At 45.9% G+C, this 16,434-nt stretch overlaps 1 protein-coding gene across 1 annotated transcript in view; it reads right to left on the reverse strand.

Moving 5' to 3' along the window:
* Window positions 1–16,434, reverse strand: part of LOC134341384 (low-density lipoprotein receptor-related protein 1-like) — a 286,341-nt gene that overhangs the window by 130,285 nt on the left and 139,622 nt on the right. Inside the window, exons 26-30 of the mRNA XM_063039246.1 lie at window positions 12,224–12,388; window positions 11,008–11,252; window positions 5,951–6,082; window positions 5,160–5,387; window positions 2,655–2,829 (exon numbers count right to left, since the gene is read on the reverse strand). Of these exons, the coding sequence (XP_062895316.1) occupies window positions 2,655–2,829; window positions 5,160–5,387; window positions 5,951–6,082; window positions 11,008–11,252; window positions 12,224–12,388 (945 nt within the window). The remainder of the gene's footprint in view (window positions 1–2,654; window positions 2,830–5,159; window positions 5,388–5,950; window positions 6,083–11,007; window positions 11,253–12,223; window positions 12,389–16,434) is intronic.

Consider the following 16,434-nt stretch of genomic DNA (forward strand, 5'->3'; position numbering starts at 1 on the left):
AAGCACAGAAAATTCACCCTCCTTCAGTTTCAGTCGCCATTGTTTGAAGTTTGAGTTTCTTCATGTTGAGTTTCAACACAAAGAAACTCAACACAGTGGCATAGAAACCCCACCAGCAACTAGCGTTTTGGCGGTGAATTGCAGAGCGATGCAGACACACCAACGCACAGGTATAAATGCTCACAACGGCGTAGCCCACTTGCATAGACTACGGCGTAAGCTAGTACGCACAAGTATACAATCAGCCTTAAGTGTGGCCTCACTGGCATCTTGTACAACTGTTATGTTAATGGACTTCCGTCATGTTCCCATATAAACTCCTCAGCTCCGGGGGAACAGACCCAGCCTCTGCTCGTAACTGATGCATTCCATCCCAGCCAACGTCTTGGGGAATCTCCTCTGCACACTCCCCTTGCTATCACACCCTCCCTGTGGTGTGGCAACCAGAAATGCAAATAGTACCATAGTCTGACCAGAACTGTTTGGGGAGCGGTTGGACAAACTTGGTTGCTTCTTCGAGAGCGACGGAGGGTGAGGGGAGACCTGATAGAAGTTTCTAACAATATGAGAGGCAGAGGTAGACAGCCAATATATTTTTCCCCCAGCGTAGAAATGTCTAATACCAAAGGGCATCCTTTCCTCACCACACTCTCTATCTAAGCTGCCACCTTTCAGGATTGTTGGACTTATACCTAGGTGTGTGGAGAACTAAGAGCCTTGGGGTCACGCAGCATAGAAACAGGTCCTTGAACCCAAATGGTCCCCGCTGACTAGGATTCCTATCTGAATTAGTCTCATTTGCCCATGTTTGACCCATATCATTCAAATGGTGTTAATGTACTTGCCTTAACTACTTCCATATATGGACCACCCTCTGAGTGAAAACATTCCCCCTCGGGTTCCTATTAAATCTCTTTCCCCTTTTACCTTAAACCTGTGCCCTCCCTGGGAAGAAGACTATGTATTCACCTCATGATCGTATACACTACTGTAAGGTCACTCTCCTTTTCTTTGAAAAAATATCTAGACATACCTTTACCTCATCTGTGCCCCTCATGATTTTACACACCTCTCTAATACTACACTCCAGTGAGAAAAGTCCCAACCTGCCCAAATTCCCTCCATGACTCATTCACTTGAGTCCCGGCAACATTCTCGTAAATCTCCACTACATTCTTTCCAGCTTCATTGCAACTTTTCTACCCAGTGTAGAACTTGACTGCAGCAGCTTCACAGGCATATAGCATCTGATGTACAACGCTCATGCCAACTGTATTGCCCACCTCTCATCTGCCATACTTGAATCACAGCCCTCTACACCTCTCTAGGTACTTCTATAGGTGGTTTTTAAACATTGCTATCAAGCCTGACTCAACTACTATTTCTGGTAGCTCAGTCCAAATACACACCACATTCTGCAAGAAGAAGCTGTCCCTTTGCCTATGAGGAGACTGTTACAGTCTACGCTATTCTCTCCATCACATTGTCTAAGAAAGTATGTTCTGACATTGGAGAGGGTCCAGAAGAGGTTTACAGGAATGATCCCAGAAATGAAAGGATTAACATATCAGGAGTGTTTGATGCATCTGCGGCTGTACTCACACATAGTTTTGAACAATGAATGGAGATCTCATTGAAACCTACCAAATATTGGAAGGCCTAGAGAGAATAGATGTGGAGGATGTTTCCTATAGTGGGGGAGTCAAGGACCAGAGGGCGCGGCCTCAGAATGGAAGGACATCCCTTTAGAACAGAGATAAGAAGCAATTTCTTTAGCCAGAGGATGGTGAATCCATAGAATTCATTGCCACAGACAGCTGTGGAAGATAAGTCATTGGGTATATTTAAAACTGAGGTTGATAGGTTCTTGAATAGAAGAGAGATTAGCCCACATCAAAGGTTACGGGGAGAAGACAGGAGAATGGGGTTGAGAGTGAAAATAAATCAGCTATAATCAAATGGCAAAGCAGAATTAATGGGCTGAATAACCTAATTCTGCTCTTATGTCTTATGGTTTTATGGGTAGGTCTGGGAAACCTTCTCCAAACTGTTCCCAATGTATTAACTTGTCTTTCCCCTCAATGAGAAGACCAACACTGTCCACACCTCTCCAGGCGTGGTCTCTCCAACACCACACACAACTTTTGGACAACTTCCCCACTTCTGAGTTCAATCCCCCTCACGAGAACTGGTAACACTCTGCTTTCTTGATTCCAGTTCCACATGCACACTAGTCCTTTGTGAGTCACCTACTGGGACAGATCAGAACCCACTGCATCTCAGAACTCCAGACCGATGCCAAGGAGACAATAATGCCTACTTCTCAGTTCCTGCACTAATATACTGAATTTCCCACCTTGATGTCCATTTTCCAGATCTTTGCGCTCCAGTTAAGGCTTTTGCATCCTGTTCAACTCCGCCAACAGGGAAGGGGAGGGGAGGGATAGAAGGGGAAAGGAAAGGGGGAGGAGGGAAGAGGGAAGGTAATGGGGGAGTGGGGAAAGGGGAATGGAATGGAGAGTGAGGAGGGGTGGTGTGCAGTGGGGCTGAAAGGAATGGGAGAGAGTGGATGGGGGAAGGATAAAGGAGGATGTGGAAAGGATAAGGGGGGATGGGAAGAGCAAGGGAAGGAGGCGGAGGGGAGGCTGTCTTACCCAAGCAGGGGGTGCAGGACGAGGCAGTGGGGTTTGTCGAGTCCCTGGATCACCGCGTTCTTGAAGCTGCCGTCCAGCCGGGCCACATTGATCTGCTTCTTGTTCACTCCGTAGCTGGTCCAGAAAAGGTTCCTGGACACCCAGTCGATAGCAAGGCCGTGAGCATTGGGCAGGTCTGGTGGGGCAAGGCAGAGAGTGGAACAGGAAGAAAGGGAGGGGGGAGTGTAGAGGGGTCAGTGGGAGAGGGAGCAGGAAGGGGAGGGGAAGAAAGGGAGGGAGACAGAGAGAGAGGATAGAGAGGAAGAGAGGTGTAGGGGTGGTGAGGTGGGATGAGGGGTGAAGAAAGAGGGGGAGGTGGGGGAAGAGAGATTAGCTGCTGCAAAACTGGGCAAGTAACACCAAAAAGAAACAAAGGAACAGGAAAAAGCCAGTCAGACCTACTATCCTGTCCCACCTCTCAATATGATCCTAGCTGATCTACCTCAGGTCTCACCTCCTTCTCTGTCCAAGTTCCTCTCAGCTCTCAATCCACCCTTCCCTAATCTTTCCAATATCTACCCACCTTAAGTACAATCAACTATTCAGCCTTTACCCTCCTCAAGGGGCAGAGAATTCCAGACATTCCCCTCTGTGAGAGAAGTTGCAGCTACACATCTCTGTGTTAAATGACCAGCCACTTGTTTCAGACTCTCCCACTGGGGGAGATATCTCCACATCTCCCTCTCACCTTCCCTCAGGGTCAGACAGTTCTGAATGAAGATCTCCCTCATTCTTCTACGCTCCAAAAGAATACAGACACAAACAGTCCAGCCCGCCCTGATGGAATACCTCTTTCATTCAAGAATTATCCTGATGAATCTCCCGTGGACTGCCTTCAATGCTACCAGAAGTGTGCACAATATTCCAAGTGTGGCATCACCAACAACCTGTATTAATGGAACACAAACCTCCCACCTTCTCAAACTCCAACCCCTTTGCATTAAGGACCAATGTGACAATTGTCTTCCTAAATGCTGCCTGCTGCTTTTGGTGACCCGTGCACTATGACATCAAGCTCACAGAACACTGTACAATAAAGCACAGTACAGGCCCTTCGGCCCACAATTTTTGCCGCCTTAAATAAACCTGCTTCACTGCCAATCTAACCCTTCCCTTCTAACCCATAACACTCCACTTTTCTTTCATCAATACGCCTATCTAAGTGTCTTTTAAATGCCCCCATTGTATCAGCCTCTATCACCAAACCCAGCAATGTGTTCCACACACCCATCACTATCTAAAAAAACTACCCGTGACATCTCCCTTAAACTTTTTTCCATTCCCTTAAACAGATGTCCTCTGGTATTAGCCATTTCCACCCTGGGAAAAAGACACTGACGGTCCATTCCATCTCTGCCTCTTATCATCCTGTCTACCTCGATCAGGTCACCTCTCGTCCTCCTTCACTCCAAAGAGAAAAGCCCTAATTCACTCAACCTAATCTCATAAGACATGCTCTCTTAATCCAGACAGATTCCTGATAAACCTTCTCTGCACCCTCTCTAAAGCTTCTACATCTTTCCTATAATGAGGTGACTAAATGCAATATTCTAATTGTGGTGTAACCAGGGTTTTACAGAGCTGCAACATTACCTCATGGATCTTGAACTCAATCTCCTGACTAAAGCCAACATACCACAGAATACATATTAGCTAGATGTAAACGGTTTGGTATGGTCAACTGCTCTGCCCGTGACCACAAGAAAGCACAGAGAGATGTGGACACAGCTCAGCACATCACAGAAACCAGCCTCCCCTCCACGGACTCTGTCTACACTTCCCACTGCCTCAGTAAAACAGCCAGCATCATCAAAGACCCCACCCACACCAGACATTCTCTCTTCTCCCCCTCTCCCATTGGGCAGAGGATACAAAAGCCTGAAAACATGTACCACTAGACTCAAAGACAGCTTCTATCCCACTGTTATCAGACTCCTGAACGGACCTCTTGTACAGTAACATGGACTATTGACCTCACAATCTACATCATTATTACCTTGCACTTTACTGTCCTTTTCAAATCTTTTTACTATTATCCAAAATTAACAAGAGTACATCGAAGTAAACAACACTTACAATGTCTCAAGGAAAAAAAAATGTTTTACTTTGTTCCTCCTCAATGCACTGTGTAATGATCTGATCTGTATGAACAGTATTTGAAACTAGCATGTTATTGAGGAGGAAGTGGTGTAAATGTAGAACATTACAGCACTTTGGGCCACGAAGTTGTATTGACCATTTATTCTAATCCAAGATCAATCTAACAATTAGATTCTAACCCTTCCTTGTAACATAGTCCTTTATTTTTCAATCACCCAAGTGGCGAGGTGGGAGAACTGTGGGAGGGGTAATGAGGAGAGAGGGGTCGCGAAGTGGGCAAGTGGAGGAGATAATGCAGAGGGAGGCAGAGGTAGGAGGAAGCACTGTGAAAGGGGTAATGAGGTGGAACCCAGAGGCAGCCCCCACCTGCAGAGATGATAGTTTCAACGCCAGTGCCATTGATGAAGGCACGCTTGATGGTCTGCGTGCGGACATCAGACCAGTAGATGCGGTTCTCTGCTGCGTCGTAGTCTACCACGGTGACATTATCAATGTCCGGCACAGTGAAAGAGATGATGAAGTTGTAGTAGGGGTTCTCGATGTCCACACCACGGATCTCCATCTGACGGGCATACAGCAGGAACTTCTTAAACTCTGCAGGCGGGGGGAGGAGGAGAAAGTCAGTTTTCTGCAGGTGAGGGAACACCTGTCTCTGTAACACCTCCAGACTTTACACCCCTCCCTATTTCCATATTTCCCAGACACCTACATGCCTCCCTGTCTCTGTAACTCACTCCACACCTTAACCCTTCCCCCATCTCTGTGACGCCCTCCCTCCCTACACTCCTCCCTGTTTCCATGACCCCTCTATCTCTGTAATCTGCTCCAGCTCCTACACCCCTCTCCACCTCTGTAACCCACTCCACCCCTTAACCTCGCCCCATTTTCACGATGCCCTCCCACCTACACCGCTGCCGTCTCTGTGAACCCCCTCCCTTCCCTACAGCCCTCCCTGATTCCGTGACCCCCATCCCTACCCTAAACCACTCCATCTCTTTGATCCGTTCCAGCCCCAACACAACCTCCATCTCCATGCCTTCTCCTTCCCCTAAACCCGTCTGTCTTTGTGACTTCCTCCTGCCTCCATGTTACAGACTGGGGATGATTACGGCCTGAACTGGCTACTTACAAAGCCAGACCAGGCCAAAGGTACTAACCAAAACAGGTCTTCTTATCCTCTGCCAGCTTCATCAGGTGTGGACAGGCACACGAGGGTGTTGCGTTATAGTTGATGAGACAGAGGTGCGAGCAGGGTCCCTTTCCTCCATTGGCTGCGCATGGGTTTGGAGCTGCAACACAAGTGCCAGAAGATAAATGCTCATCAAGGGGGACAACGACGCTGTGAACAGTTTTGGGAAGACAAATGAGAGCAGGGTTTCACAGTGAATGGTAGGTCCCAGAGGTGTGCTATAGAACAGAGGGACCTAGGTGCATGGTTCCCTGAAAGTGGTATCACAGTTAGATAGACAGGTGAAGAGGACATTTAGTTCTTTGGACTTTATCTTTCAGAGCACTGAGTATACAAGTTGGGAGGTCATGTTAGAGTTGTACAAGACATTGGGGAGGCCATACTTGGAATATTGGGTTCAATTTTGGTCACCCTGCTATATGAAAGACATCATTGAGCTGGAAAGTGGGCAGAGATTCAGAATGTTGCCAGGACTGGAAGGCTGGAGTTAGAGGGAGAGGTTGGCCAGGCTGGGACATTATTCAATGGAGCACAGGAGACTGTGAGGTGACCCTAGAGGTGTACAAAGTAATGAGGGGACAGATAGGGTGAATGTACATAGGGTTGGTGAATCAAGAACTAGAGAACACAGGGAAGAGATTTAATAGGAACCTGGGGGACAACTTTTCACCCAGAGGGTGGTCAATATATGCAACAAGCTGCCAGAGGAAATGGTTGAGGCAGGGATATTAATAACATTTAAAATACACTTGGACAGGTACATGGATAGAAATGTTTAGAGGATATGGGACAAACATGGGCAAATGAGACTGGCTTAGATGAGAATCTTGGTCAGCATGGACCAATTGAGCCAAAGGGCCTGTTTCATGCTGTGTGATTCTGTGATGGAGGCGCTTACTTATCAATGGTTAGGGTGCAACTCCAATTTATAGACACAGATTGGGACTTTATTCCTCGGAGCATATGAGATGGAGGTTTGGCCTTATAGAGGTGTATAAACTCATGAGGGGCATAGATAGAGTGAATGTACAAGGTCTTTTCTGCCTAAGGGTTGGGGAAATCAAGAACTAGAGGGCACAGGTTTAAGGGGAAAGATTTAATTGGAACCTGAAGGGCAAATTTTTCACCCAGAGAGTGGTCAGTATAAGGAACAAGCTGTCAGGGCAAATGGTTGAGACAGGTACATTAACAACATTTAAGGGATTTTTTGGAGAACTACACAGATAGGAAATGTTTAGAGGAACCACACATCGGCAAATTGGTCAGCATGGACCAGTTGAGGCAAAGGGCCTGGCTTGGCACTGTGTGACTCTACATTCACAGAGACGGAAGCATACAGCACAGAACTACACCCTTCAAGCCAACTGGTCCATGAAGCACAGCATCCTGCCTGCTAGTCCCAATTGCCTAAGTTCAGCCCATAACCCTCAAACCCTTCCCCTTCATGTACCTTACAGATCGTCAACCGGTCGATCTTTGAGACTTTCCCAGTCGATCCCGAAAAAAATCAAAAGTAAATACACAAATACTGTTCTTAATGTGAGCATTATAAAAATAAGTAATACTAATTCGGATAATGGTAATATAGCAATACTTTTGCTACAAAGCTGTTTGTAAAGAGAGATTGTTTCCGGTTTGCCGCGGTTTAGTTCCGTTCTTTCTGCCCAGTGTGCATGTGTGTAGCTCCTCGCCATGCACCGCGTTTTCAGCGTAGCTTGTGCTGCATCAAAGTGACCAATTAGATTAGATACGCAGTGGTCCCCAACCACCGGGCCGCGAAGAATGCAGCGGAACAGCGGTAGTCGGAACGCACCCAGCACATCTTTAAGAAAAAAGCCAAAATAAACAAGCTAATTAATTAGGTGCCACCCGGCACGTAAATGTCGGCCCAGATCAGAGGCGATTGCCAATTGCGTTGCGGCACCTAATTAATTAGCTTGGTTATTTCGTGTTTTTTTTTCTTAAAGATGTGCTGGGTGCGTTCCGGCCACCACTGTATCACTGCATTCTTCGCGGCCCAGAGGTTGGGGACCACTGGATAAGAGTACAGACTGTCACAAACATCAATATACGTCACTCGCTCATGATATCCTGATAGCATGGCGGAGCCTCCACGAAAGAAGGCGAAAACATACGACTTCCATCCAGAATGGGAAGAGGAATTTCTGTTTACCTTGGTGAAAGACAAGTGTATATGTATGTTGTGCCTACCACAACACCAACCACCAGAAATTTAAAGACACCTACCCCCCAGAGAGCGCAATTCGTGCCTGGAAAGTTGAGGAGCTGAAATTGGGGTTGAAGGCCCAGCAATCGTTTTTCACAAAACATGCTGCTCAAAATAAGGCTGTTATTGAAGCATCATGTCGTGTAAGTCACCTTTTGGCTAAACACAAGAAGCCTTTTACAGATGGTGATTTATTCAAGGAAGCAATGGCCATTATCGCAGAGACTGTTTTTAATGACTTTAAAAACAAAAACGACATCACAACCGCAATACATAATATACCGCTTGGCCCTGCAACAGTGACAGGGAGGGTAGAGTCACCGTCAGAGGACATGGATATCTTTCACTCCAATTCCACAAATCCCTGGTTGTAATGTAAACAGCTCAGCTTGTTGTAGTTGTCAGAATGGCTTTCCAGGATTTTACAACAAAGAAGGACTTCCTCACTCTTTTGCAATTAAAGGAGAGAACGAGAGGTGAGGATACTTACAATGAGTTTAAAAAAATGTCAACCTCATTCATAAACTGGTGGCAATTACCACTGATGGGGCCCCAGCAATGCACAGTGTGTGCGTTGGTTTTATAGCACTAAAAATCAGTGCCTAGTTCGGGTCAACTTATCTCTGTGAAATTGCATTTTCACAGATGAAAAATTATTAAATCTAAGTACAAGAGCTGATTTACTGACAGACACCTCACAGACTGTCTCAGACTGGCTGTCTGTAGTTATGAGCCAAATTTCAGTGAACTAGCAATAAGTATTCAGCCCCAGTCATCACACTGAGTGCAACAGTCAATTTTTATTCATTTATTTTTCGTGTTGAAATAAAATTAAATAATGAAACTTAGAATTAAAGGTGTGAAGTATTGTAATATTCTTAAAGAAAGATATGCTCGTTACAGTGTTTTCCTGTTTGAATTAATTTGAAAGTTTGACAAAAGTATTTTGTGTAATTCAAATACAATTAGCCCAAATAAAAAGCCTCAAATTGGCATTACAATCTGAGCTGTTTTTTCTCTAAACGATTTAGTAGGTAGATCTTGCCTTTCACTAAGGTTGAGGTAGGGGATCTTGGGCTTAAAAAGGTTGGTGACCACTAATGTACCTATCCAAATGCCTCTTAAAAGTGGCAAATGTACCTGCCTCAACCACTTTTTCTGGCAGTTCATTCCAGGTACTCACTGTCCACTTTGTTACCTCTTAGATTTCTTTTAAATCTCTCCTCTCTTATTGTTTTCCTCTGTGCCATCTGGTTATAGACTCCCTACTTCTAAATTTGATGCCCTGACTTAAGAACAGAGTGCTAAATGCCTTCTTCATTACCCCACCTGCATGGCTGCTTTCAATGAATTGTGTGCTTGTGCTCCTAGGTCCCTTGGTTCCTCTATGACTTGGTAACGATGGATCCTGGGGAGCGTTGTAGAACAGAGACCCACAAGTACAGATACATGATGACACAAGAGATTCTGCAGGTGCTGTAAATTTTGAGCAACACATACAAAACGCAGGAGGATCTCAGGAGGTCAGGCTTCATCTATGAAGGGAAATAAATAGTCATGCTTTGGGCTGAGACCTTTCACCAGGACTGAAAAAGAAGACGTCACAAGCCAGAATAAAAAGTTAAGAAGAGGGGAGGAGATGTCTGACATGCTGAGCTCCCCAGCACTTTTTGTGCATGGTACAGGTACACGGTTTCCCAAAAGTGGTGTCACAGGTGGACAGGGTGATGAAGGAACACCCTGTTTCCCACTGAGTGTCATATTGTGAGTTAAGGTTGGCCACCAAAGACCACCTGTGAAATGGAAGTTCCTCTACAACTGAATGGCTCCACTTTCTGACCAACAGACCACAATGAGTAAGAAGAGAGAGCAATACCTCCGCCACAATTATTCAAAGCCCTGGTTCTTTACACGGTTGTGTCATCAGCCCCCTCTTAAACTCCCTGTACACACATGACTGTGTGACCAGGTTTTGCTCTAACTCCATCAAGTTTGCAGATGATAAGACCGTAACAGGTTGTATTCCAAATAACATAGTAAGGAGACAGAGAGTTCACTGACAAGAGTGTCATGACAATAACCTTTCTCTCAATGTCAACAAAAAACATTGATTGTGAACAGTCCTGTTTTCCCAGGGAAAGGGAGTAAACATCTAGATGGTTTCTAGACAGATATAGATTTAGGCACCTGGGGGCAACTTATTCCACACAGAGGGTGATGAGTATATGGAACGAGTTGTGAGATGAAGCGTTTAAAGCAGGTACATTAACAACATTTAAAGGTACTTGTTTCATACAACAGTACAGCACAGTATGGGCTCTCCTCTGCCAGTGACAATAAACCTCTGCTCCCTCTGTCCTTCTCCCTTTTTCCATTCCTCAATCTGGTTACCTTCTCACCCAATTCCCTCCCCTTACCTCCCTCTGGTTCCCCTCCTCCTTCCCTTTCTCCCAAGGTTCACCCTCCTCTCCTTTCAGATTCCTTCTTCTTCAGCCTTTTACCTTTTCCACGAGTTACCTCCCAGCCTCTCACTTCATCACCCACCTTCCCCCTCACTCTGGTCCGCTGTCTCAACTATCACCTGTCAGCTTGTACTCCACCTCCTCTCTCCACCTAATTGTGCCTTCTGACCTCTTCTTTTTCAGTCCTGAAGTGTCTCAGCACAAAATGTCGACTGTTTATTCCCTTCTATAGATGCTGCCTGATTGGTTGAATTTCTCCACCATTTTGTGTGTGTTGCCTGATACTGTAGTGGGTCATTGGAGGTGGGGAATGCTGGTGGGGTGGGGGGAACTTACCCTGGGGCTGCCTGGACGGGTGGTAAACCTGGAGATCGAAGGGCTGAGTGTTTGTCCGCTGCACGACTGTCACATTGTGGCCAGTCCACTTGTTGGCCTTGGCCAGGGTGTTAGTTCGCCAGTCTGTCCAATAAACCTCTCCCCCGTACAGGGTGACGGCAAAGGGGTGGGAGAGGTACTCATGGCCCCGCAGAACCTCGATCAGCCTACTCCCATCATAGAGGGCTGAGTAGATCGCGTCGGACCTGTGGGAGAAGGGAGAAATTGAACGTCTTTTTTTTCAGCAACACTTCCCAACACATAATTGAAGCATTAAAACACAAGTTCAATGGTTTTGCACATGCTAACTGGAGGAGGAGAAGGGGAGAGTGAGAAAGCAAGAGAGAGGGTGAAACAGAAAGAGAAGAAGAAAGCAACACACACAGAATGCTGGAGGAACTCAGCAGGCCAGGCAGCATCTAGGAAAAGAGTACAGTCGACATATTGGGCCTGAAACGTCGACTGTGCTCTTTTCCTAGATGCTGCCTGATCTGCTGAGTTCCTCCAGCATTTTGTATGCATTGCTCAGATTTCCAGTATCTGCAGATTTTCTCTTGTTTGTGTAAGATAAAGAAAAGCGGACAGAGAGGTGTAGTGAGGAAGTTCCAGAGCTTGGGGTTGGGGTGGGGAGGTAAGCGTGGGAGGAAGGAGGAAGAGAGAGAAAGAGGGGGAGGGAGAGGGTGAGGGAGAGATATATATAGATAGATAGATAGATATGGGGAGGAAGAGGGGAAAGAGACTGAGGGAGAAAGGGAGAGGAGGGAAGGGGAAGAGAGGCAGGAAGGTGTTGGGAGGGAGTGCCAAATTCCACAGACCGGGCAGCTGGAGAAGGATTGAGGGAGTGCCAAGCTACGGTAAGTTCAAAGGGAGAGTGGCAGAGGGCAGAGCAGATTCCAGGACGTGAAGCACATGAAACTCGATCTGGGGAGGGGAGAAACATGTGAACAGCTTCCTCCTGCCCAGGACGTGGAATCTGCTAAAGCAGGGGTTTCGGGGTCACGTCAACCAACCAGACTCACCGCGGAGAAGATGTTGGGGGGTGGGAGGGGCAATGGGAGTGGAATTCTAATTTATTTAAATTTTCCTTCATCTCCAATTGTTCCCTGTGTATCCAGTGCTTCAGAAAAGAAACTCCTTCCAAACAAAAAAAAAGTAGTTCTGAGGGAGCATGCTATACCTGGCATCAATCCAGAGGATACGCCGTTCCAGGTAATCAACTGTCAACCCGTTTGGCCATCCCCCAGCCCCCAGCTCCCGGTGAATCGTCCGTCGCCCCACACCACTCATGGAGGCTGCTTCTATCCGAGGTTGACTTGCATCCCAATCCGTCCAGAACAGTATCCTGAAGAGCAGAATGAATCAACAGAACACAGAAGTCAGAGTCCAATGTGTTGTCACCTGTACAAGTCCCTGTGTGCACAATGAAAAACTTACAGCAGCATCACAGGAACAGAGCATCAGAAACACAACATTCTTAAGAAAATCAAAATTAAAAATGAATTAAGCACTGTAATTGTAAAGTCCTTTTCTTGGTTGGTTTCCTTCAACCATTCGGTTCTTCAACTAGCTAACACAAGCCTGTTCACTACCTCAGTACAATAACAGGTTGTGGGAACAGTTCACTGATTGGTGAGTGAAGTTGAGTGAAGTTATCCTGTCTGAGACTGATGGTTGAGGGATAATACCTGTTCTTGAACCTGGTGGTGTGAGTCCTGAGACTCCTGTACCTTATTCCTGATGGCAGCAGCCGAAAAAGTGGATGGTCTGGATGGTGGGGGTCCCTGATGATGGATGCTGCTTTCCTGCAACACTGCTCAATGGTGGGGAGGGCTTTACCTGTAGATGGACTGGGCTGTATCCACTACGTTTTGTAGGCTTTTCTGTTCAATGGCATTGGTGCTTCCTTAACAGACTATGATGCAGCCAGTCAATATAATCTCCACCACACATTAAAGAAGTTTGTCAAAGATTTGACATGCCGAATTTTCGCAAACCGAAGGAAGTAGAGGTGCTGCCATGCTTTCTTTGCAATTGCACTTACGTGCTGGAACTAGGGCATATCTTCTGAAATGATAACAATGAGGAATTTAAATTTACTGACCCTCTCCACCTCTGATTCCACCCCCCCCTCATGAGGACTGGCTCATGGCCCTCTGGTTTTCTCCTCCTGAAGTCAATTATCAGCTCTTTGTTCTTGCTGACGTTGAGTGAGAGGTTGTTGTTGTGGCACCACTCAGCCAGATTTTCAATCTCCCTCCTGTATGCTGATTCATCACCACCTTCGATTCAGCCTATGACAGTGGTGTCGTCAGCACTGGAGCTGTGGCATTTGAACTGTACTTAGCCTCACAGTCATATCTATAAAACAAATAGAGCAAGGGGTAAGCACACAACCTTGTGGTGCACTTTTGCTGATGGAGATTGTGGAGGAGGTTTTGTTGCCAATCCAAACTGACTGGGGTTTGAGAGCATAGTAAGAATCCTAAAATGTTGCCCAGAGAGCACAAAGAACAACTGCTGGGATCAAATGTGTGATGTGCAGGGGAAGGGTGACTAGGGTGTTAGGTGACTAAGGTATGGTCTCTGCAGAACTCAGACTGTAGTACCCAAAGCAATGGTCACGTGATGGGTCGATCTGGACAAAGGTTTGACCCAGGTAGGGGTGGAGAGAAGTGACCAGGGTATTAAAGAAAGAGCACACTGGTGGTGAGGTCTCTTGGATTTGGGATCACCACCAGTCGCAACTGACACTGTGAGGTGCTGCAGTCAAATGGGCTCAGGCGCACTTCCAAGGCAAGTACTACTTGTCGTAACTTAGCAATAAAGTGTGTTGTGTGAGAACATTCTTTAACTTTTGGCACAACAGTGAGTGAGGAAATCAAAGATCCATTTGCACAAGAAGGCATTGAGGTCAAGGTCTTGAAGCTTAGTGATTAGTTTTGAGGGGACGATGGTCTTGAATGCAGAATTGTAGTCGATAAAGACCATCCTGATGTATGCATCTTTGCTGTCCAGATGTTCCAGGGTTGAGTGAGGAGCCAATGAGATGCCATCTGCTGTGGAGCTGTTGCTCTGGTAGGCAAATTGGAGTAGATCCAAGTCACCTCTCAAGTAACAGCCAATATGTTTAATCACCAACCTATGAAAACACTTCATCACCGTGGATCTAAGTGCTACTGGGCAATAGTCATCGAGGCAGGTCACCAGAGTCTTCTTGAGCACCAGTATAACTGAATCAGGTGGGTACCTCAGTCTGCTGAAGCGAGAGGTTAAAGATCTCAGTGAACACTCTAGGCAGTTGATCAGAACAGGTCTTCAGTATTTGGCCAGATAACCCATCTGGGTTGGAAGCTTTCCGTGAGTTCACCTTCCTGAAGGATACTCTTGTCAGCCTCAGAGACTGAAATCGCAGGATCAGGGTCTGTGGGAGTTCACGATGGTACCTCCATGTTCTGACAGTCAAAGCAAGCATAGAAGGATAGCCAAGTGATCTGATTTACCAAAACGCAGTCTGGGATGGAACGATAGGTATTCCCTATTGTAGTATAGCAGTGGTCGAGTGTTGGGACCACTGGTGCTGTAGGTGATATAACTGGGCAGAAATTTCTTCAAACAAACCTGACTGAAGTCCCCGACAATGATTTGAAAGCCGTCAAGGTAGGCTGTTTCTTGTTTGCCAATGGGGGCACACAGTACCTCGAGTGCCTGCTTAACATCGGCCTTTGGCGGTATGCAAACTGCAGCCAGGATAATGAAGAACTCTCTTGATAAGTTGGAACAGTCAGCACTTAATCGTTAGATGCTCTAAGTCAGGGGAACAAAAGTGTGACAAGACTGCTGTGTCCAAGCACCACAAAGAGTTTATCATGAAACACAGACCCCCACCTTTTGCATTCTCCAAATCGGCAGTCCAGTCCATTCAGGGCATCAAAAAGCCCTCAGGTCTGATCACCAAATCCTGATTTAGCTATGTCTCCATGAAACACAGAACGCAGCAATTCCTCACTTCCCTCTGATACAGCATTCTTGCCCTTAGGTCCTTAATCTTGTTCTCCAACGACTGTACATTTCCCAACATAAAAGCCAAAGGGAGAACATATAATCGAGAAAAAAAATTAGTGGGAAGTTAGAGGATTAGGAAACTTGTAAAAACCAACAGAAAGAAACTAAAAGTCATTAAGAAGATAAAGATAGAACACCAAAGTAAGCTAGCCAATATTAAAGAGGGTACCAAAAGTTTCTTTGGATACATAAAGTTTAAGAGAGGCGAGAGTAGATATCGGACCGCTGGAAAGGTAAGGAACAAGGAAATGGCAGACAAAATGAGTAAGTATTTTGCATCAGTCTTCACTATGGAAGACACTAACACTAAGGTGGAAGTTCCAGATGTCAGGGGGCAGAAGTGTGTGAAGTTACCATTACTGGGGAGAAGGTTCTTGGGAAACTGAAAGGTCTGAAGGTAGATAAGTCACCTGGAACAGATGGTCTACACCCCAGGATTCTGAAAGAAGTGGCTGAAGATTGTGGAGGCATTAGTAATGATCTTCCAAGAATCATTAGATTCTGGAAAGGTTTTGGAAGACTGGAAAATTGCAAATGTCACTCCACTCTTCGAGAAGGAAGAGAGGCAGAAGAAAGGAAATTATAGGCCAGTTAGTCTGACCTCAGTGGTGGGAAGATGTTGGGAGTCAATTGTTAAGGATGAGGTTTCGGGATACTTGGAGGCACATGATAAAATAGGCTGTAGTCAGCATTGTTTCCTCAAGGGAAAATCTTGCCTGACAAATCTGTTGGAATTACTTGGAAAAATAACAAGCCGGTTAGACAAAAGAGAATTGGTTGATGCTGTCTACTTGGATTTTCAAAGGGCCTTTGACAAGGTGCCACACATAAGGCTGCTTAACAAGCTACGAGTCCATGGTATTACAGGAAAGATTCTAGATTAGGAGAATGGGCAAAGAAATGGCAGATGGAACACAGTGCCAAGAAGTGTATGGTCATGCACTTTGGTAGAAGAAATGAAGGGGTGACTCTTTTCTAAATGGAGAGAACATTCAAAAAACAGGTGCATAGGGGCTTAGGAGTCCTTGTGCAGGATTCCGTAAAGGTTAATTTGCAGGTTGAGTCTGTGGTGAGGAAGGCAAATGCGATGTTAGCATTCATTTCAAGAGGACTAGATTATAAAAGCAAGGATGTAATTACTTTATAAAGCAATGGTGAGGCCTCACTTGGAGTATGGTGAGCAGTTTGGGGCCCCTTATCTTAGAAAGGATGTGCTGAAACTGGAGAGGGTTCAAAGGAGGCTCACAAAAATAATTCTAGGATTGAAAGGCTTGTCATATGAAGACCGTCTGATGGCTTTGGGCTTGTATTCCCTAGAATTCAGAA

This window comes from Mobula hypostoma (genome assembly GCF_963921235.1).
Source record: "Mobula hypostoma chromosome X1 unlocalized genomic scaffold, sMobHyp1.1 SUPER_X1_unloc_1, whole genome shotgun sequence".
NCBI classification, from domain to species: Eukaryota; Metazoa; Chordata; class Chondrichthyes; order Myliobatiformes; family Myliobatidae; genus Mobula; species Mobula hypostoma.